The sequence below is a fragment of the Puma concolor genome, chromosome A1 (genome assembly GCF_028749965.1).
Source record: "Puma concolor isolate L17-30 chromosome A1, mPumCon1.1.hap2, whole genome shotgun sequence".
Lineage (NCBI taxonomy): Eukaryota > Metazoa > Chordata > Mammalia > Carnivora > Felidae > Puma > Puma concolor.
The window spans coordinates 231,975,087-231,998,743 of record NC_141667.1 but is presented as its reverse complement, the minus strand read 5'-3'; the positions used below and the strand labels follow the sequence as shown (position 1 = coordinate 231,998,743).

The 23,657-nt window shown below is 43.4% G+C and overlaps 1 protein-coding gene across 1 annotated transcript in view; it reads left to right on the top strand.

Annotated features, from left to right (window-relative positions):
* Positions 1-23,657, top strand: part of B3GLCT (beta 3-glucosyltransferase) — a 121,403-nt gene that overhangs the window by 25,905 nt on the left and 71,841 nt on the right. The window contains exons 5-7 of the mRNA XM_086717633.1: positions 5,142-5,251; positions 21,337-21,413; positions 21,864-21,975. Coding sequence (XP_086573759.1) covers positions 5,142-5,251; positions 21,337-21,413; positions 21,864-21,975 — 299 coding nt within the window. The remainder of the gene's footprint in view (positions 1-5,141; positions 5,252-21,336; positions 21,414-21,863; positions 21,976-23,657) is intronic.

Below are 23,657 nucleotides of genomic sequence, written 5' to 3'. Positions count from 1 at the left end.
GCCTTGTGTGGGGCTGGGCTCTGCAGGGTCTAGATGGCAGGAGAGGCTCCCCAGGTGGAAGGGGCAGGATGGCCTGTACTGGGGCCTAGGCATGCAGGGGACCACGGGGGCATGGGTCGGAGACTTCAGCTCTGAGACTGCGTATTTAAGGAGTGACATTGGGTCACTGCCTTTTCTTTTTTGTATTACGACACCCTGTATGGCTCAGCCACTCCTCCCCACGTGGAGATGTTCTGTCAGCTGTCAACCCTTGTGGGTTGGGCATTTGTTTATTCCATGGGAGCTGATAGGGCTCCTTATAGAAAATGGTTATTAAATGAACTAATGATGCTAGTCTGGAACATGGGCTTGAAAGTGCCAAGGGGAAGTTGCCTGGATAAGTAAGTCAACATCCTTGCTATGACAAGTGGTCAAATCTAGTGATACGTACCTTGGTATCAGCATGTCCGAACAAGACCCAGGAGGCTTATTTGCCCACAGGGTTAACATGGGTCTGCAGGCCCCGGGTGGGGGGCCTACAAAAGCAGCCCTCCCAGAAGGATCAGAGTCGCGGCAGACTCCCAGGGCAAGGAGGCCTGCTTTCTGTTTGGGCTCACTGCCTCATCAGTAGATTCATGGGTGAACGTCATTCTCACCAAGTAAAACACAATTGGAGTGGCTCTGTGTGTGTGTGTGTGCGCGCGCGCGCGCGCGCGCGCGTGCGTGCGCGTGCGTATTTAAGGTCTCTAGTGCTTTCGCTTTTATCAGAAGAACCCCACGCTATTTCCTGTCACCATGAAATCCGTGTTTCTAGATGACGTCTGACCAGGAAAGACTGGCGCTTAGTAGAGCGGTTGGCACGTGATAGGTGCTCAGCAGCTGAAGAATAGAGAACCTTTGTTTGCTTTTTCTTCGAAGAATGATTGTTTCTCCCTCAGGGATCTTCTCTGACCACCTCCTTGGTTCTGTCACCTTTCCTTAATGCTCTGCAGCTCACCCTTGGTCTCAGAACCACAATGGTCCTTTCCTAGCCTTGACTGACTTCCTTTTCTTCCTTTCTAGACCACTATGCCCCTCATTATTGTCAGGCATTTGGCATACAACCCATTTCTTCTACCTTCCTGGAGGAGAGCAAGGGCAATCCGTCTTGAGTTGTGACAGTGTTTGCTGATGGCAGTGACTTCAGAGAGGTTCAAGGGAAGTGATAAGGAACTAGTAGGATTGTCTTATTTAGCTCCACTGACTGGGCAGTGGGAGCTCAGGAGTCAGAGAGTGGGGGCAGCACAGGCAGAGAAGACCGCGGCCAAGGTGGGCCCTGGGGTCTGGACTCAGCCAGAATGTGACCCAGTGTGGGGGGCTTAGGATCTCTGTCAAGCAAAATATTTCTTGCAGCTGCTGTAAAGAACATCAGTAAATTAAGTGTACAAGTGATTTTCAGCACCTAACTGTGCTAGCCTGTTTGTTTGTTTGTTTTTCCTGGAATGGAGGTGGGGCTGAATGGCATGTCATTGATTTTCTGTCATTCATTATTAACAGGGCTTTAGGAACTGGGTTGGGTAGACCCTTACTTTTTTGTCTCCTCACTAGTAACTGCCCCATGTGCATCCGACTTCCTAGCCATACCTGTTACTGTGTTCAGGGCCATAATTCCCCTTGCTGTCCCCAACCTTCACTGTTCCCTCTGTCGGGAAGGTCCTCCCATCCCTTCTTGGGGCATCCCCAGGACACAGTGTCCCTGTCCCTTCTTCTGGGAAGGCCCCACTCTCTGGGATCCCGGATGGCTCTGTGGCCCTTCCCCAGTTTGAAAGCTGTTAATCTCTAGCTCCACCCTCTTAGTGTGGCGCTTGAGATATGGCTGAGCCAGCCTCCCTCTCTAGACCCAGCTTCCCTCTCTAACTTTATCGTGGACTGTTCCCTTCATCTTTTTCTCAGAAATGCTTGACAGATTCACCTACTCCTGATGCTGTAGAGATAAGGCAGGCCGTGGGCTCTGTGATAACCCCACTTGCTTCTCTGCCACTGGTCTGCTGCCCTCTGTGCCCGAGTCTGCATAAAATTGCTGCATTTTATTTATTTATTTTAAATTTAAAAACAGTTTTTAAAATTATTTTCTTATTTTGAGAAAGAGTGCAAGTGGGGGCGGGAGGGGGGTGAGAGAGAGAGAGAGAGAGAGAGAGAGAGAGAGAGAGAGAGAATCCCAAGCAGTTTCCAGACGGTCAGTGCACAGAGCCTGACACGGGGCTTGAACCCGTGAAACTGTCAGATCATGACTTGAGCTGAAGTTGGATGGTTAACCAACTGAGCCACCCAGGTGCTCTGAAAATTGCTGCATTTTAAAGGGAACTCAGGAAAGGCCCCTTTCCAGGAGCTCTGCTTGCACATGTCCCCCCCTCTGTGCTCCCTCAGTTTTGCACTTGGCTCCATATTGGAATGGCTGCCTTCTGCACTAGACTCAGTCCCTGATGTGATGGGGCTGTGCTTGCTCACCCCTGTGTGCCAGAGCCTCGCACTCAGTACAGGCTTCGAGATGTTTGCTGGGTGAGTGCACCTAGCGTGCGTGATCAAGGCATGAGCAAAAGGAAGGTGATGATTTCTTAGATGCAGAAAAAACAAATACAGCTCATAGCACATGACTCGGGCATAAGCAGAGGGGAATAACTCACTTTTCTTCTTCTTGCAAAGCCTCTTCTCCACATGGAGGAACTGTTGTCTTTGTGGGAACAGTGGGAGTTTTGCTGATCTGGTAGAAGAAATGGCAGGAGTTGATTACTGCAGGATTAACGTTTTGGCAGATGGATTTGCTCTTTTAAAACCTCTGTTATGAATTATTGTGAACATACAGGAAGCTACAAAGAGTAATACAATGATATCCAGGTAGTTACCGCCTAGTTTAAGGAATAAAATACTCCTAACACAGCTGAAGCTTTTTTACTATTATCTCGATATGGTGTTTATAGCATTCTCATGTAATCTTTTATATTTTTACATCATACGTGATATATATGCATTCATATAGTATATATCCATCTTCTATATATTTGTGTGTATCTTTTCACAAATGATTGATTTATATAGTTGTGCCTTTGTGGCTTTTTTTTTTTTTTTTCCAGTCTATACGACTCATCTATAATATCCATCCGGATCGATGCAGTTTTTATTGCTGTATAGTATTCTAATTTGTGTATCTTGTTAGCGGGTTTTGAGTTGCCTCAAATTTTTTCCTTTTACACCGTCCTGCTGTGAGCTCTCCTGTCCTATATCCTTGTTTTGACACATATGCAAGTTTCTCAAGGATGATTAGTAGGAGTGGAGTTTCTGGGTCATTGGGAATGTGCATCTTCAGCCCTATTAAACTTTGCAAAAATCATTCTCTGAAGTTTATTCCATTTGTAACAAAAGCAAGTTTTTATCACCCCTTTTTTGATATGTCACTTACATTAATGTTTCAGATGTAGTAGATTGAAAATTACATTTCAGTTGAAATATAAGACACCCGTTTAAGGCTTATCTGTGTGTCCTATTTATAGAGCCAAGAAGCTGATTTGAAATAGAGGTAGGTATGTGGAATGTTCATATGTATATAAATTCCTAAAGGAAAAGAATTAGGTCATGTTCAGTAGGTTGTTGAGCATTTCCTTTTAAATTTTTTATTGAGTCTTAACCAAATAGCATTTTGGCTTATTTTTAGGATCTAGATGGCTCATTGTGGAGCTATTTGTTGTATGAATATCGGAGTGAGTGAATAAATGAGTGGAACTATAGAACTGAACAGAAGAGCAATAAAATATAATGGAATAAAATTAAAACCAGATTATGTCCCTGAGTCGAGCTGTTAAAGGGAAAGGCACATGGCGGGGGTCAGGTCACCACGTTCGTTGCTGTAAACCTGGCTGGAGGCAGCGGTTTACGTGAAGTCTGCCTTCTGCCAACACACGATGGCCGTTTCTATGTGTTGCTTTATTGCAAGCTCAGAACCTCATGTGCTTCTCCGCCGTGGGGACTGAGCAACCCTCTTCACTGGCAAGACCTCCGATAGTCGTCCCTGGTCAGGTGGGCCTAGCATGCGAGGTTTCCTACTTTGCTAGCCGTTGCAAGAAAGTTGGCCGCCCTGAGGTGAGTCTCTAGACGGCTGGCAAATATTTCCAGTGTTGTTGGAGACGGACTTTTATGCCACACTTCTTGCTAACGCCCTGCTGCTGTGGAATTGTGGCTGTTTTCCTGGAGATAACACTTCATTCGGGCTAGGTGCCTCGTGAAGCAGGGTAGAGATTATTGAGTTATTTATTTGCAAGCTCTTGTGAGCTCATGGGACAGAAGCAGCCACTGGTGAATGTCACCTTGAAGAGTCATCCAGAATATTCTTGAGGTAGTGCGTACGTCTGCGAGGGCTGCTGAATCGAGGTACCGCCAGTTGTGTGGCTTAAACAGCAGAAATCTGCCTCACAGTTTCGAAGGGTAGAAGTCTCCGATCAAGGGGCGGGCAGGGGTTGCTTTGTTCTGAGGAACTTTCTCCTCGGCTTGTAGATGGCTGTCTTCTCCCTGTGGCTTTGTATCATCTTCCTTCCGTGCGTCTGTGTCCACATTTTCTCTTTTCACCAAATATGATCAGGTGAGCACCTCCACTAACGACCTCACTTTACCTCGATTACCTTTGTGAAGACCTGGGTCCAAATAAGGTCACATTCTGAGGTCCTGGGCATCAGGACTCCAGCATACGCAGTTTGGGAGACATGCTTCAACCCGTAACAGCAACAACAGTACAATGGAGGATAATGTGGAAATTTTTGGAAGGCTCGTGGCAGACAAGATTCTCAGCTGCTGGGGAGGCTAGTGTTCTAGACATTCTCATACTTTCTCACGTTCATAGTCATTCTTTGGACAGATGCAGGCGCGGACTCACGGTTTGTTACCACGGGTTTGATCTAGGACAGCGAACTCATTTACCTGCTCACTTTTTTTTTTTTTTTTTTAACCTGCTCACTTCTAAGGGAGGATGTTTCAGAGATCAGTGTAAAAAGAGATTTTGTCACTGTGATTACATTTAAATCGATTTTTCCCCCCTAAGAGTTTATAGCCTGAAGGCTTGCCTTGTTTTTAAGTTTATTTCAGTTGCTGAAAAATAAATACCTGAAAAAAAATTTTTTTTTTCCCTTTGGTTCTAGATTTAAAAGGAATTGTATTTGTCATCCAGAGTCAAAGTAATTCTTTTCATGCAAAGAGAGCAGAACAGTTAAAACAAAGCATCTTAAAGCAAGCGGCAAATCTTACACAGGTAGGTAGTGATGGCTGGGATGTCTGCTCCTTACTTCTTTGTTGATACATTTGTGTTTTCCAAAGTACTCCATCTATAGAGAATTAGTTTCATTCAGATGAAAATAACTCGTCTGACTTGTTTTGCCTATTTAATATTGACTGGTGTTTAAAATGCCCTAGTTAATTCCTAATGCTCCAAGCATCATCTTCTAAATTTTTCTGATTTTGTTAAATTTAAGAGACTTCTGTAATTGTGTAGGACTGTTGTGGTTTTGCCATAAAGTATGAGAAAAAGAAGTGGAAGGAGTAACATTTTAAAAGCAGGGCTTGGGGCGCCTGGGTGGCGCAGTCGGTTAAGCGTCCGACTTCAGCCAGGTCACGATCTCGCGGTCCGTGAGTTCGAGCCCCGCGTCAGGCTCTGGGCTGATGGCTCGGAGCCTGGAGCCTGTTTCCGATTCTGTGTCTCCCTCTCTCTCTGCCCCTCCCCCGTTCATGCTCTGTCTCTCTCTGTCCCAAAAATAAATAAAAAACGTTGAAAAAAAAATTTTAAAAGCAGGGCTTAAAATAGCAGAGATAATTAATGTTCAAAATTTTAGTACCAGGTTCTAAGGCAATTTTCATGTTGAAGTAACATTTTCATTAACCTTAGTGTGATGTTTCCTCCGTGAGTCTCTTAATCTCTTTTTTTAATTGGATATCATTAATTGAGCCTTTGAGTTGATTTGTACTGTAATATCCAAGAAGGATTAAGAAGAGAAAGATCGACCCATGCAGGTACATTTTAATAGTATTTAAAATAGGCATGAACTGAATCTAAAGCTGTTACGAGTAATGCTGGCAGGTTGAGTAAAGGAAGGAAGACCTACCTTCTTCTCTTCCCACAGAGGCGCTTTCTTCTTTAGCTGAGCAAAAAAAAAAAAAAAAAAAAGAAAAAAAAGAAAAAAAAAATTCCTCCAAGCCTACTCGCCACACTGCATTACCATGGCCTTCAAGACAGAAGTGCTTGTCTGTAGATAAATGCCATCCCTCAGCTCTCTCGGCATCGCTTTGACGGGAAATGTGCTTTCTTTCTGTTGGTGGGTGCTGGGATAAATAAAGGATTGGAAATATCAATGGAAAAATTAGCAGCCTTAATGGGATTCAAGGCAGAGACGCTGCTGAGAATAAGGTTTAGTTGTGCTTAATCTTTAAATGCTTTACATATACAGTTCAACCTCCCAGCATCCTCGTGGGGACGGGTCCTTTGTTTCCCTACTTGGAGCATTGTACCTTCTCGAGGGAGACAAAGACTTACGTGCCAAAAGCAGATTGTTTTTTTTTTTTTTTTGGTAACTGGCTCTAGGAGCAGCTTGATGCGTTTAAAATTCTTCCTTGTCTGGAAACCCAACTTTTGGAGATTTTCTTCTACTAAACCTTGTCTGATTTCATCAGAGAGGCAGACGTGCGGCAACCTCGACCGGTCTTCCGTTCGCTCTGGTAAAGGCAGAGTGGAGCTGCTAAGCCAAGGCCGCAGCGGGGAGGATGGGGAATCGGTAGCCTGAATAATCCCTCACTTGGGTCCAGGCAGGCGTTAATGGAATTTTGCTCAGTCGGGCCTTGGCAGTTACCCCAAATCGTGGAAGCAGTGATGACATCAGGACAGAGTTATGTGTGGCTTACTCATATATGAATTAAGAGCATGTGTATCCCTACGTGCCCGTAGGTGTCCTTGCTCTCAGAAATACCTTCCCTCTTACAGAGGCAGAGTCATGTGGTTTAGATTCTGTGTCTCCCCCATTTACTCCAGGTGATTCGGCTTTTGCTTCCTCCGCCGCACCTTAAACCTAGAGGGCAGGTCAACATAGGGCAGTTGAATCGAATCCAGAGGAAATTGAACAAATTAAGATTAAAACTTACTTTAAGTAGATTATGTTACCCGTTTGAACATTTTTTTTGTTAATTCTTAAATTGATAGTGGTCAAAACCCCTCTCCTATTAACTAGAATAGCTATTTGACCTCTCCCAGTGAAACTAGAGTGTAGGGAAATGAATAAAGAAATGGAGTCTGAGTTGGGGCTAGGAAAATGTGATCTCATGGGTGAGTGAGTCTTTGAGGGACCACATGGAAGAGAAGAAGAAAATTCACTGGACTGCTTTAACACAGACAACATGGCCATGGTTTAAGGGAGGTGGAGATGCACTTCCCCTCACGAATGGTTGGGTTAGTGGGTGGGCTGGGGGTGGGCAGCTCAGCTCCAGATTCCTTCTGTTTTCTTATTTTCCCATGGGGCTGGGGTGTCTTGTCCTCCCTGGCATGGTTGGAACTGATTTACCCCCACTACGTTCACATTCCAGGGTGTGGAGGACAACCAGTTTCCTTTTAGGGATGTGACCTTGAAGTTGTACACATCATTTCCCCTACATACCATTGTCCAGGACATAATCACATGGCACACTGAGGCTGGAAAGGGTAATATCTAGTTGGTGGCCTTTGGGTCCACTCAAAACTCAAGGAGCTCTAATCACTAAAAGGAAGAAGAGACAAAGTGACATCTCCACTAAAGTCAGGATTTTGTTTACACATCAAGGACTCACATTCCAGCATCGTGCCTACAGCTGGCAGTACTCCGTCCTACGCTTAAAAGTTGTAAGAGCCCAGAGCCCGTGTTAAGTGTTCTTTCCACACAGCATGATAAAAACAAGTAAATGAAAAATTAGGTACTAGTGTGGTTAAGCAGGGGGAGAGGGAGCCGGGAGGCTTTCTCTGTCGACAGCCAGCTCAAGGCAGCAGCGTGTTGTGCAGGAGGTGGGCAGTGTGGGTGCCAACCTGGAAGGTCAGGTAGGGACCACAGAGGAGCTGTGTGTCCTGTTAAGGACCGAGACCTTTCTCAGGACCTCTCAGGATGCCCTCTGGGCATTTGAGAAGTGTTTCTTAGAGATCCAAGACATGACAGCACATGCAGGAGGAGCCCGCAGTCACTGTTACTGAAAGCACCCCCCGGGGGGAACATGACTGGTAGGGAGAGCCATTAGGCTCAACCCGTTGGGTCTGCGTTTAAAGCCGTCACTCTGGTGGTTGTGAGGAAGGCAGCTGAGCAGACCCAAGACCGGGGCAAGGAGCCTAATCTAAGGTCCTTGGACCCATCCAAGCTAACGTGGCCCGAAATGGGGGTGTAGACCGCTGCTGGTGCTTTGTCACAGGCAGTTTGGGAAGTGCCGGGCCGGGGGTGAGGAGTGGAGCTGGGGGGAGTGGGGGAAGTAGGGGGTGATTTGAAGCCACACCCGGGGAGTTTGGGCGAAGGCCTCAGGGGGCATCAGGACCAGTGCCCCGCTAGGTCTGGTGTGGAGGGACGGAGCTACCATCTGAGGTGGAGGATGGGATTGGCAGGTTTGCAGGGTGCAGATGACTTCCGGTTGCTATAGATGAAGTCTCAGGTGGAGGTGTCAGCTGCCCGAGCCTGGATTTTGTTCGCTTTAAACTCAGGAGAAACCTTTGACCCGAAGGTGGTGGATTTGGAATCGGGAACGTACCCAGGTAGTAGCTGAAAGCCTGAGGGTGCTGCTTTCAGGGGAGCAGTGGGAGCCTGGGAAAAACCAGGATCTGGGGGCCTGGCAGAGTGGGAGCAGTTTCTGGGGAGACAGAAGGGGTGCGTGAAACACAGAGAAGGTGCGTTGTCTGATGTCAGGGAACCTGAAGGAATAGCCTTTCAAACAGCGATCAATACTACTATCCTGTTCCCAAGACAGAGCTTGTAAGAGAGGGTCTCAAAACGTCCATTTCACTGGGTTCGTCTTGTGCGCCTGTCCTGCCTGCGCACTTACCTCGGGAGGCATCCACACCCAGAGTGCTTTGCTGTCGCAGACGCATAAATTTATAAATAACATAAATAAAATAAATAAATAAAATATAAAATAAATAAAAATAAATAAAAAATAAATAAAAATAACATAAAATTTGCCCGCAGACGTTTTTTAAGTGCTGTAAAGTACATTCACGTTGTGTAACCAACTTCCAGAACTTTTGTCTTTCCAACGGAAACTTCATACCCGTTAAACAACAATTGTACATTTCCTTTTCCCTCACCTCTTGGCAACCACCTACTTCCGCTTTGTCTCTGTGAATCTGACTGCTCTATGTACCTCATATAAGTGGCATCTTACAGTATTTGTCTTTTTTTTTTTTTTTTACCAGCTTATTGTACTTAGTGTGGTAATGTTGTCAAGAGGTTCATCCATGTTGTAGCCTGTGACAGGGCCTCCTCCCTTTTAAGTTGCAGGCCCCACGCTCGGTGCGGAGCCCGACTTGGGGCTTGACCTCACGACTGTGAGATCACGAACTGAGCCAAAATCAGGAGTCAGGTGCTCGACCGACTGAGCCCCCCCAGGTGCCCCTGCCTCCTTTGTAAGGCGGAATATTATTATTGTTACTTTGACAGCCTCTCCTCCGTGTCTTCTCTGGTAACCTTGGTCTACCATGACGGCTGTTTTCATCTACAGGCACTACTTTCTGGGGTGCTCTTTTGGTATTCCGCATGGGCTCCCCCTCAGTGCCCTTTCTCCTCTCGGGCATCTGTCCTGCCTTCAGAATCTGGAGGGAGGCAAGACCTCTGTACCTCTTCTTGTCTCCCCCTGTGGCACCTAGCATAATTCCACACACCGACAGTGTTAGGAACTGTTATTTTCACGGATGCGTTTTTCTCAGCTTTTAAGGCTTAGAAAGCAGTTCCATTTCACTGAAGTGTATACCTCTTCTAGCACTTTAATTTATGCTTGTGTTTTCAGTTTGCTTATACTTAATTTTTATTGTCCTTCACGTTTACAATTTGCAGTTTTAGACATGTTTAGTAGGTGCCTTCGATTGCCACTAGGTGGCAATGTTGGTTTTACGTTTAAAGACCCGTAATTAAGCAACATCATTAAGCAAACCCTTCTTTTCCAGCATTTAATTTCTGTGATAATAAATGGAGTCTAGACTAAAGCAATAAAGAAGCTTCCCTTTAATTGTAAGGTAGTCTATTTTTCTTATTCTGAAACTCTTTCCTAGGATGGAAGTCAGCTACGAATACTGAGGTAGTTTTGACAAAACTTTTAACACTTGGATTTAGTTTGCTCCTAAGATCCAGCCTTTTCGTAGTTGAAATGGCCAGAAAGATTTTAGAGTCTGCAACTGGACCTGATATTGGTTCATTTTTTCTCCTTATAGGGTTTTTTTTTATGCCATGCATGTGATTAAAAGCTGAATTTTAAAGATCCAAAGACTTGTTAACAGCTAACATAGGGTCTACAGACAATACTTGGAGCAATGGCGAGCTTGCCTGATCTAGAACTACACGAACACCGAGCAATAAGGTTAAATTCAGAGAATTAAATGTTGAGATGCACAAAACACGGGGGGTGGGGCAAAGCCCCTTTAAGAGGCAGGTATGGTTCCCTGCTTAAAATTGAGCTGGGACTTGTTCTTCGAAATTGACATGTTCTTGAGTAAGAATTGACAGCTAATTCATCAGCCATGGAAGGGGAGAAAAGGAGAGTCTAAGGCAGAGGTTAGCAGCACTGTGATGGGGAGCTTGCTCGCTCCTTCGTGGAGGGGTCAGTCCCACGGTTTGGCAGGCGTGCGCCGTACCTCTAACTGAACAGCATGTCTGGGGCCCTCGTATCACTTGGGATCTGGACCGTGCAGTGTTCAGGTTCCCCAGAGATTTGCCCACCATGAGCATTCACAAAAGTTGCTTGCCGAGGGAGGGATCAACAGTAAGTTTTATCATTTGAATATTTATCTGATAGCCCAAAATATCTATTCCTCCCACACTACCAGATGTCTAGAACTGCTGTTTATTCATTACTCTTGTCAGGTTGCACTTGACTACAAAATCTGCCAAAAATTAAGGTGCAAAAATTTAATGGTTTCTGTGATTATGCATCTGCTTCTAGCTGTTCTCTTTGCTTTGGCAAGTCATTACCTGCCCCTGTTTTGCCTCAAGGGGCTAAAATGAGGTCTTATTAAAAACACAAACATTTTTCATTCATCTAAATGTGAATATAAAACCAGGAGCCTAAACTGACTTTCCGTCTGAAACTTAGTGCTGTACCGGGGGTTGCGGCTAAAATAATTCGAGTCGTCGTGGGTTATCATTCCCGTCTCCAGTGTTGACGCTTATGATGCAGCTTATCATGGCTCTGTGGTTTATAGTTATGTGTTTCTCCTAATCGCTGAGACTGCAGACTTCACCAAGTGCTCGTCTCTGAGCAGAGTGCCGTTCTTGATTGCCGTGGAGTGAAGGGTTCGAAAAGGTACGCTAGCTCTTTGCGGCACTTACGAGGTCGATGGTACCTGTTTCGTGGTAGAAACGACTGTATCATTAAGTAGGTAAGAGAAGTCCAAGATAAGCATTTAAAAATATCTGACAACTATTAATTGGACGTTTGTGGTTGTATCGGGTACTTACAAATGTAACAGGACATCTCTAGACAATACGCAGGGCCCTTTAGAACGATGGTGCCCGTTTGAGGCCATCAAAGCCGTAGAGCAGTATGTAAAAAGCACACATTAATATAGTTTTCCTTGTACACGTGAAGCCTGAGAGGACAAAGATGGAAGGTGTGTCAACTCATGTGAGAGTGAAGGGGAAAATGAGCCGGAGGGATGTCAGTTCAGAGCATGGAAGCTGGAACTGGAAGACAAAGACAACTTGCCAGGAAGGCTTACTTTTAGTATTATTATTTTTAAAGTGTATTTATTTTGAGAGAGAGAGAGAGAGGAAAAAAAAGCGTGAGTGGGGGAGGGGCAGAGAGAGAGGGAGAAAGAGAGACTCTGAAGCAGGCTCCTCACTGTCAGCGCAGAGCCTGGTGTGAGGCTCCCTCCCCCCGCACCACGAGATCATGACCTGAGCCAACGTGGGACGCTTTACCCACTGAGCCTCGGCTGGCGCCCCAGGAAGGCTTACTTTTAAGACGCCAGGTGGCAGCTGGGATTTTTGGAGCAGTTTGGGTGATGCGTAAAGATGTCTTCACAGGGAGATGTGTAGCGAGATTGGAAATAAAGTCAGTGAGATGGGGGATGTGGTTGAATAGGGGGTTCCTAAATGCAGATCTGTAGATATGAGGGTACAGACTTTGAAGAAGTGCTATTTTCTTTCCTTAGATTTTTTTTTTCCTCCCTGCATTACAGATGGAAGGATAATGTGAAGTTACCCAAAGATTGGCTCTTTAAAGAGGTGCACAGTCAAAAAGCCACGTGGAGGTGAGGCTGACAGAAACCCATACAGAGAGTCTGTGCAACAGTCTGTTAATCAGGAAGTTAATTAATCAGGAAATCTCTTAATCAGGAAACGAAACCAGTATTTCCTGTTAAATGCCTACTATGTGCATAGCATCTGTGTTGTGTGTGTGTTATGATTTGACTTCTGTTTTTTGAACCTAAGAAACTTCCTTTTTGAATGGACATTTGTGTGAAAATACTTGTGTGTGTGTGTGCGCACGCGCGCGCGCACGCACACACATACACACACACATTTGTTACTTGAAGTGGGAACATATCCTAGCCTCTGATGAAGACACTCTGGGAGTATGTTGTGTTTATGTTTTGGTGGAGAGGCGGTCCTCTGAAAGTCGTCTTTTCCCTTCTGGGACCTGGGACCCAGGAAACCCAGGGGATCCTGGACCATGATCATTTTTACAGTAGCTTCAGAAGCCTTAGGTGTTAACACTTGCCTAAAGTTACAGAAACCAGTATTGTTCTCCGAAGGAATTTTCAAAATAAGATTGGATTGGAAACAATAAAGGACAGAATACAAAGCATCATCATGGCGTTTTTAGTAGGTTCTAGTAAAACGAAGATTCAGGCACTGCTTTGAAGACTGTCAAGTGTGAGCTCAGCCACACATAGCACAGGACAAGGGTCATGCTTGGTTGGGGAACCACTTTGAGTGGGGAGTGGGGAAGTCAGCCCCTGTAGGGGTGAGTGCAGGAGACAGGGGAGTCCTGAGTTCTCGCTGAGACAAATATGGGCAGAAGTACAGATACATTATTTTTCTGTTTTTAAGGCAACCTGCAAATACAGAAAAGAAAGTTCAGAGGTGGGACACGCTTATGAGTTTTTTCTGGGGGTGGGGTGGGGGAATGTTGAAGCTGTATACGTTACATTTGGCAGATGCTGGGTTATATTTTCTGCTTTGGGACAAATGGAGCCGAAGCAGCTGCTTAGAAACCTCTCTGCTCTCCCCACCCCCAACTAAATAGCTTTCGAAAAGAACAGACCCTTCTAATTTTATTGCCTTCTTTTACCGTACAAACTTTATTTAAAACCTGGATGAATCTCAACCTGAATGAATACATGATATCTTTTCCTTGTTCGTGGAAAGTTTTGTAAGTCACTATTTTTTTTTTTAATAATTTTTTTAATGTTTATTTCCGAAGGAGAGAGAGACAGAGCGTGAGTGGAGGAGGGGCAGAGAGAGAGAGACAGACAGACAGAATCTGAAGGAGGCTCCAGGCTCTGCGCTGTCAGCACAGAGTCTGACGCGGGGCTCGAACCCACAAACCGTGAGATCATGACCTGAGCCGAAGTTGGACGCTCAACTGACTGAGCCACCCAGGTGCTATTTTCTTGAGGAGAGTTAGTCTCTTTGGTTCATTAGTTTAGAGACTATTTTCTAAACTATTTTCTTGAGGTCACTATTTTCTTGAGGAGAGTTAGTCTCTTTGGTTCATTAGTTTAGAAAAACCTCATTTCCGTGAGGTAAGGCAGGAAAGCCAGAGCGAAACCTCTCATAGATCAGTGTGAGGAAGTTTGAGTACAACAGTTTTGCATTTCCTACTTTTAGAAATGTTTTTATTGCCCAGGAGACAGCATGAGGTCCTTCATTGAAAGGCTAGCTTTGGGAGTGTCACTGGCTACCACTAAAGTTCTCTTTTGAGGAGAGAGCGGTTGGATGCTTAATTACCTACTAAAGGTTCATTTCTTGTACTAACTGATAGGTGGTAAGACATCACATTAATTATTAAACTGGAGACTTCATGACGTTGCTGTCGAATAAGAATTTATTCACCCGTTCATTTACTGAATCCTCATTGAAAACTTACTTTAAGCCGGGACCTGGGCAAGACGCCCCAGGAGAAAATAGGACAGTGAGACTCACATTGCCTCAGGGGCAGTTCCTGAGCAGCCATGAATTCATTGCACTGTGGAGGAGGCCATGTTGGGAGCATCTGTCTCCTTTTGGCTGCGTAGCATCTGAACCCCTTCCCTGTCTTGGAGAACACTCTCCCGTGTGCATCCGGTGGGAGCTGGGGGCTTGGCCCAGCAAGAACATCAGAGGCCAGATACTGGGTCTCCCCAGCTCAGGGGAGGGCAACCCGTGATGGAGTGTGGCCAGTCAGATGTGGCCACGCGGGACTGAGTCTGGAGCCAGGGGCCCACAGTCGGTCGCTTTAGAGCTCACTGACTTGGTAGTGACGTTGGTACACAGTGGCTAGAGCTGTACGGTGGGGACCAAGTTAAGGGCCAGCACCTGCAAGTGTGCAGAGAAGGTAAGTGCTGCTTGGGGATGGGGTGCTAGAGGGGGGCGATGCCGAGCAGGGTGGCCTCTTGTGGGTGAGTCGGTGTAGATGGCAGGCCTGTGCCCCTCCCCCCCCTCCCGGAGGCTCATTCTAGTAGGGGAGACGCTGCATGTGGCCCTGTGAAACAGCAAGGGTACCACACTCCCAGAACACCAGCAAGGAGGCCCCCAGCCCTGCCTGGAAATGTCAGCGAAGGCTTTGTTGTCGAGGCATTTGAACTGAGCCTCGAACAAACAGTGAAGAGTTTTGCTAGACTCCTGCCTGCAGCAATGGGGGGGACCCCCGTTGAGGGCAGCCGGTAATCGTGGGTCTCACCGGGTATCCGGGAAAGAGGGAATAAAAGGAAAAGGGAGCCCCTCTGGGAGCTAACACGTGAGGTAGAGAGGTGGGGTTGCAGGGACTGGTGAGATCTCCGATGCGTGGGGCTGGGGTCTGGGTACCGGATGGAGACAAGAGTTGGGCAGCGCAGCAGTGAGCACAGCCAACTTTCCCTGAGCGCACTCTCTCTCTCAAAATAAATAAACTTAAAGAAAAAGAACAGTGCTTGGCACATAGTAGTTGTGCAACAAATATTGTAAAGTCAATGCTTATATTAATAACCATCACGTGCACAGCACGTGCCAAATGTGTGGCATGTATTAACTTCCTTGGTACTCAGGACCGTGGCTGTCCCCACACGAACGATGAGATAACAGAGTCACAGACAGGGCAAGCAAGTTGCTCAAGGTTGCACGTCTCAGAGGAGCCAGAGCAAGAACTCTGATGCAAGTACCTTGGCTCTAGAAATCAGGTCCTTAAATACTCAGCTGTACTGCCTTTCGTGAATGAATGATTAGTTAACACAGATTTATTTGAGCTATAAAAATGTATTTAGTAATGTATTTCAAAGTAAAGAGTTAATAAAAATAAATTTTATAAATAACGAGGTAATATTTTTCTCTTGTGAGGAAAAGATAGCGATTAAGACAGGTACCTGGAAAAAAATATATATGTTTTTTAAATATAGGCTCAGGTTCCTGGAAGACACGTTATTACAGCATCACATATAATCTACTGGTTCATAAATGAATACCGGATTTTTAAAGACTAGTAAATCTGTCTGATATGTGTTCCAACCAGCATATCATACACCTTTATCAGCATCCTATAAGATATACCTCCTTCTCATAACAATAAACAGATGTTAATTTTCATCATAATTCATGTGTTTGTCTAAAAGCTCAGTTCAGTGCCTAAGGGCTATATAATAGTTGGAATTTGGAAGTGCGGTTGAACTGGAATCAGTCTTAAAACAGGATTCAGTCTTTCAGAACGATTGCCTAATACTGAACAAAAGCCTTGGCTTTTGCTTTCAAATTTAGTACTTGGTCTGAATGTTGAGACCGAATTGGACCATGAACTCCTGTTCTGCTAGGTTTATACTCTGAACTAAGGTAGGGGCAAGTTACAAATATTGGGAAACAGTCCGTAGAGAAGGGAAAAGGCTGGTGGCATGAACTTAAATTTGTTGAATTCTTTCCAGACACAGGCTCGAAGAGTAAAGTGATTCAAAACCAACTTCGCCTAGTGAAGTTATTTATGATAAAGTATTGAGCTGTTTTCGTCCATGTTTAAATGTTGGTTCTTTCATACTATTCGTGTTTCTAGACATAAATTTTTGTGATTTTGCTTCCATATCAAGAATGAAGGGCTGTCTCCATTCGCAGAGCACTGTCAGGGTGCTCAGCTGTGGAATCGAACCCCTTTGCCCAACGAAGGCAATGGGTTTGTGTCAGAGCCAGGGAACGAATGGGAGCGTTGGTTTTGAAGGTGTTTATTTGCTCTTCTTAAATGTTAGGGGCTTTAAGTGCGAACATAAGCCTTGATCAAAAACGCGTTCAAAGGAAGCACTGACGGCATGTCCAGTGGGCTTTCTGACCTCAAAGCACTTGTTAGGGGACCGGTAGATGTTGGAAGCAATGGCAGACAGGTTCAATGACACGAGTAGAGTCGATATAAGCAGTTTAGGTGAACTGTGGTCAGTTTTTTCATTTTCTTTCCCTTTTCTGTCATTTGCCCACAGTAGGCCCTGTTTGTAGCCCGTTTATGCCTGCCTCTCTTATGGCATTATCTCATTTTTTTTTTTAATTAAAGAGGTTATTTTTAATTAAGCTCTACACCCAACGTGGGGCTTGAACCTACAGCCCTGAGATCAAGAGTCGCACGCTCCACTGACTGAGCCAGCCAGGCACCCCTCATTATCTCATTATTGACACAATTTTGCCTTACCTTTTAGGTTTGAAATAGTAGCATTGTTTGGTGAATAGGCATTATTTAGGTTGACGGCAGGCAGTGCTGCACGCATGGGCGCCTCTTCTGTAGCTTTTATTCCAAATGGCTCTGCTGATGCAGCATTTTCTTATTTTCTTTCCCCTTGATATTTCACTTGAAAACTCTTAGTCATCCACCCAGTTACATATTAAAAAAACTTGCATTGCGTATAAAAGTGCTGTAAGCTGGTGATACGGCACCTGTAAGGAGGTCTAAATCTGGTGGTGGTGTTATTTGTAACAGACAAATAGAGCATAAATTATTACAATTCCAAGTAGTCAAAACTGAGAGAAGATCATTTGGTGGAAAATTTTATTGTGACCTTTTAAATTATTTTTTCTTAAAAAAATTATTTTTTCTTAGTGCTAACACATGTGAACATGTGTGCATCCGTATTCACACACAGGATATATATATATATATATATATATATATATATATATATATATACACACACACATATGCATGTACATTGTATATAAATACACACGTATACACATATGTGTGTGTATAAAAAACAAGAATAAAAGCTCTTGGGCCTTTTGGGGGGGTTAGTGGCTGAAGATTTATTTATAATTGAAATGGCCTTGGGTTAATTGAGAAGTAAGACCAGGTTTCTTTTTTTTAATATAATTTATTGACAAATTGGTTTCCATACAACACCCAGTGCTCATTCCAACAAGTGCCCTTCTCATTGCCCATCACCTACTTTCCCCTTCCCCACCCCCCATCAACCCTCAGTTTGTTCTCAGTATCCAAGAGTCTCTTATGGTTTGCCTCCCTTCCTCTCTGTAACTTTTTTCCCCCTTCCCTTCCCCCATGGTCTTCTGTTAAGTTTCTCAAGATCCACCTATGAGTGAAAATATATGGTATCTGTCTTTCTCTGTATGGCTTATTTCATTTAGCATAATACCCTCCAGTTCCATCCACGTTGCTGCAAATGGCCAGATTTCATTCTTTCTCATTGCCAAGTAGTATTCCATTGTGTATATACACCACAATCTCTTTATCCATTTCGTCAGTTGGCGGACATTTAGGCTCTTTCCATAATTTGGCTATTGTTGAGAGTGCTGCTATAAACATTGGGATACATGTGCCCCTATGCATCAGCACTCCTGTATCCCTTGGGTAAATTCCTAGCAGTGCTATTGCTGGGTCATAGGGTAGGTCTATTTTTAATTTTTTGAGAAGCCTCCACACTATTTTCCAGAGCAGCTGCACCGGTTTGCATTCCCACCAACAGTGCAAGAGGGTTCCCGTTTCTCCACATCCTCTGCAGCATCTGTAGTCTCCTGATTTGTTCGTTTTGGCCACTCTGACTGGCGTGAGGTGATATCTGTGTGGTTTTGATTTGTATTTCCCTGATGAGGAGTGACGTTGAGCATCTTTTCATGTGCCTGTTGGCCATCTGGATGTCTTTTTTGGAAAAGTGTCTGTTCACGTCTTCTGCCCATTTCTTCACTGGATTATTTGTTTTTTTTGGGTGTGGAGTTTGGTGAGTTCTTTATAGATTTTGGATACTAGCCCTTTGTCTGATATGTCATTTGCAAAAATCTTTTCCCATTCTGTTGGTGGTTTTTTAGTTTTGTTGATTGTTTCCTTTGCAGTGCAGAAGCTTTTTATCTTCATGAGGTCCCAATAGTTCATTTTTGCTTTTAATTCCCTTGCCTTTGGAGATGTGTCAAGTAAGAAATTGCTGCGGCTGAGGTCAAAGAAGTTGTTGCCGGCTTTCTCCTCTAGGGTTTTGATGGTTTCCTGTCTCACATTCAGGTCCTTCATCCATTTTGAGTTTATTTTTGTGAGTGGTGTGAGAAAGTGGTCTAGTTTCATCCTTCTGCATGTGGCTGAGACCAGGTTTCTGAATGTCATGGTAGACATATTTTTGAGACAAGGGCATTCACACACCTTTGGAGACAGGTATCGACATAGCCCACTAGGTTTTGGAATGTTTCTATTTGGAGGTGGGATGGGTACAGAAAGCTGGATTGCCATTTTTGTGTTCACTGACTGAAACAGATCTGAAACCCAGGCATACGATTCAGTAAACAAAAAAGAATGGAGACAGGGATGATTATAATTCGCTAGTGTAATCCACTAGTAGTCCATAGAGTGGATTACTACTCATCCACTCTAAAAATGTTTTGGAATGTTTCTATTTGGAGGTGGGATGGGTACAGAGTAGAATTTAGAGTAGAATTTTAGAGTAGAATTTAGCTCCTTTGTGCTAAGACTTTGCCTTTTCACTTTTATTGTTGTGACAGAGGTTATTCATAAGTCTGTCTTTGCATCCTTGCTGGGAAGGTGCCCTTGTACAGCCTTTTTGTGATACCCAGTGACATCACCTACGTATTTCCCATAACCGGGAAGGATAGGACTTGTATGGAAGAATTTGGAGGTGTATTCATTTTTCCTCAAGAAATTTTTAAAACTAAACTGTGTTTTAACTACATTAAAGGATTTTAAAAGCATCGATGTAATACTTTGGTCATCTTGACACAAATGTTTTCATTTTTCTGGTTCCTTCCTAGTCTCTGTTCATATGTGAATTTATTTTACGTATTTAGAATCATGTCTGTTTTTCCATTTAACATAAAGACGTTTCCATTGTTTCGAAGTCTTTATTATTACACTTTCAGTTGTTACACAATAGCTCATTCGCTACTTATTTTCTTATAAAGCCTTTTAAAGTATTTGCTATGTTTCTTTTCTGGCTGGTTCGTATTAACATGCTGCCATAGTTATTTGAAAGTTTTATGCAACTATTAATAATATTAGTTCTCTTCACACATGATTTCTGTTCTTATATAATCCCTCATGAATATACATGTGGTATAAATATATATAATACATATATAGCCATTTCTTAAAAGTCACTGGAAACTACTGCATAATTCATAATCAACAGCAGGAAAGCCCTGAATTTTACTGAGTAATTAACTGCTAATTCAGCCTTTCGGGTGTTTTTTTCTCTCTGACACGCCATATTGTTAGTCTGACTTAACCTTTCATTACTGTTGTTGCATTTCATATTTGTACATGAAAGTTAAAATAAATACTACACAAAATAAGTGAAGCTTTATTTGATAATTCCAAGTATTTATATTGAAAACCATTCTTTATATGAACTTAAAGGCTGGTGTGGAATCTACATTAGTGTTGTAACAGTTCCAATATTTAGGCATTTATTCTTAATAATTCTTTTCTACGTAAGTCTTTTGTCTGCAACAGTTACCAGGAAATAGAATAAAACACAGAATATACTAAAGTTTGTTGGAAGGGTGGTGTTCAAGCGTATCGTATAGCTGACTTTGGGCTTGTGATAACGTGAAATATCTTGAATAGTGCTTTACTTCAAAGCTGACATTCATAGCCTGAATCATATTAATCTGATTCTCTTGGTGTTTATGCATATTTATTTAACCATAGTTGTGTCTTATTTCTGAATCTTAGTTCCTCCTGTGTTTGTAAGTTTTAAAATTCTATTGTGACTATCATCGACTGAGTACTTAAGGATTATATTTCTAGTATTTAGAAATACTCTTCCTTACCATGGTGTTTTAGCTTTTTTTAGGGCACTTAAATTTTTTTTTTTTTTTACATGAGATAAACGGGATATTATATATACTCTTTTGTTCAGCTGAAGGGTTTTATTTTCCATCTGCTACCTGTGATGTCTACACAGTGAAATCTGTTTCTGTGCCTCTGAGTTATGCCTGGTTGCTTCTGGGCTCTTCCCTCCCAGTCGCCTTTGCGAGTCTGCAAATTTCAGGTCAGCTCCAGTACCAGTGGAGACCCTTCTTCGAGGCCCTCTGCACTGTTTTATGCCTGGATGACCAAAAGATTGTGTGGATCCAGCCAACATCCTTAATTTCTAGTAGCTCCTGAAGAGAAGAAAAAAGAAAGTAGTTAGGAGAGTAAAATGTCAGGTCTCTAAAAATACCTGCATTTAGAAATTGAGTGTTTTCTTTTTTTTTTTTTTTTTTTTTTATTTATTTTTGGGACAGAGAGAGACAGAGCATGAACGGGGAGGGGCAGAGAGAGAGGGAGACACAGAATCGGAAACAGGCTCCGGGCTCTGAGCCATCAGCCCAGAGCCCGATGTGGGGCTCGAACTCACGGACCGCGAGATCGTGACCTGTCTGAAGTCGGACGCTTAACCGACTGCGCCACCCAGGCGCCCCAAGTGTTTTCTTTTTTTAATCAGAGTGATCATATCGTACTTTTATTAATTTCTTCTCTTTGATAATGTTTCTTCAGGAACTCCCAAGAGTCCTCCTTCTTCATCAGATGTCTGAGCAGGAGGGTGCATGGACCATACTTCCATTGTTACCACAGTACGTTTAATTTGAAATGTGTGAAGTTTGACGTTTCCACCTGAACATTCACTCCTCTTATTGAGTGTGTTTTTCCTCAGAGTCAAGAAAATTTGAACTCTGTTTTTTATGACTACTACGTTACCCAGATTTCTTGATTCTTTTAACCATGAATGGCTTCTATTTTTAAATATATTGCTTTCTTAAAAGATAAAATGTTGATGTATTTGATAGTTACATTTGAAAATTGTCTCCCTTCTGGACTGGTGGTGTTACAGAGAGAATTTAAGAATTCTAGCTGTTTGATAAACTATTAGTATCTGGCTTTTGAAACTGTACATTGAAGGAAAATACAGGGGAAAAATCTAGATTTCTTGCCATTTTATGTCTTTCATCCTGCTTGTCGGTTTTAAACTTTATTATAAACTCATTTTATAGAAGTGATTACCATAACCTATTTCTCTTTGTCAGCTTTTCTGTAACGTATAGCAGAAATTCATCATGGATTTTCTTCTGTGAAGAAGAGACAAGAATACAAATTCCAGAACTCTTAGAAACACTCAGAAGATATGACCCATCCAAGGTGAATACAATTTCAATACCAGTATTTATCTATTGGAAGAAATGCTTAAGAGAAGATTTAATTTTAAGAGGTTTGCCAATCTAATAAAACCACCTAGTTTAAAATGAGAAAGAATGAAATAACAGTTGACTGTCTCGAAGCAGTGTTGAATCATTTCTCTTTGAGGTTTCTGTCGCTTTCAGAGGGATAGAACTTATAAGGAACCCTTTTTAAATGAAACCAATCTATTTATAGGTGGTGGCAATTTCAGAGAGTTAAAAAGCTATAACCCAGAGTTAAGAAATAAGTTTAAATTGCTTATTTCTCTTTGTCAATGATGACCACGTATTATTTTAGATGGGAATATTTCTTGGTTGCCAACTGTGTGTCAAGCACCATGACAGCAGGGGCTAGGACAGATGCACATCCTGATGACATGGCTGGTACAGAATGACAGGGAGAAAACAAGCCATTAAAGAAGCAATAAAAAGGGAGATGGCTTATAGTCAGGGAAGCCTAGGGTGCTGTTAGAAGCATATAGCAGGGCATCCAGCCTAATCTGGAAGGGTCACGACAGGAGGTGAACTTTAATCTGAGTCCTGTAGGACCAGTAAGAGTTAACAGGAGAGAAAGAGAGTGTTTTAAGCAGAGGGAACAAAAGTTGCGAAGGTCTGGAGGTAAGGGGGGCATCTTGTGTTAGTAGTTCAGTGCGACTTTCCATATCCGTATCTTTCATATTGTCAGGTTTTGTTTTATTCTGGGCAGATACGACGTAGCAATTGGCTCTTGTTTATTTCTAAGTCGCTAGCACTGAGCAGAGCATTTGACAGGTAATGGGTGGTCAGTGAGTATTTGTGAATGGCTGAATAACCCCGTGATGGCCGCCTTCCTGATGGCCCCCGTTGCGTCTCAGGAGGATGTCTTGGAGACATGGTGAGAGTCATCAGGTCTGCAGTTCTCTTGGAGAAGCCCGGGTTCTACCCTGATCACCACGTGGAATCTTTAAGCTTGGAATAAACAGAAGTGGGCCCTTGGGGTACCACTGGATGCCTGCCCCACCCCTCTTCTGGTGCCCACTCCCGAACTAAATCAGGCTTAATGAGAGTGTGGGGAAGGAAAAGTGGCTTCTTGGGTGTCTGCTTGGTTCGTTGATGTCGATGAATGATGTTGGGCACCAGTGACCATTCTCAAACACTGGAAAGTTTGTTACCTTAACAGAACCACTGGTTTCGATGTTCTTTAAAAGCCTCAAGGGTCCATTATGGTTCCTTTTTGTGCTTTTGCTTTCTGGGAAGATACAGACATAATTGAATGAGCAGGTTGTCGGGTTAAAAAGAAAAATCCTTCGAAGGAGAAGAGAATTACGAATGCATCTCATCCCGTCTTTTCAGATGATGCTAACCAGCATCCATGTACTTTGGCCATGTTGCGTGTAAAACATTTGTTAGGCTGCTATGTTTCCTTTTGACTCGAGAAAAACTCCCAAATGTTTTTTAGGATATAGGAGTTTTAATCTCCTCCTAGTGTTCATTTCACCTGGAGATTATTTTTCCATTATCCCTAGCTCTAATTCTGTGCAGAAGATGGTGACTCACTGTGCTTTTTAATGAAAATTGGAAGGATAAATTTAAAAGTTCAAAGCAAGTTCATGAAAAGCAAGTACAGAACAGAGGTAAAATGAGATGCTTTCCTCCTCTCTTCTG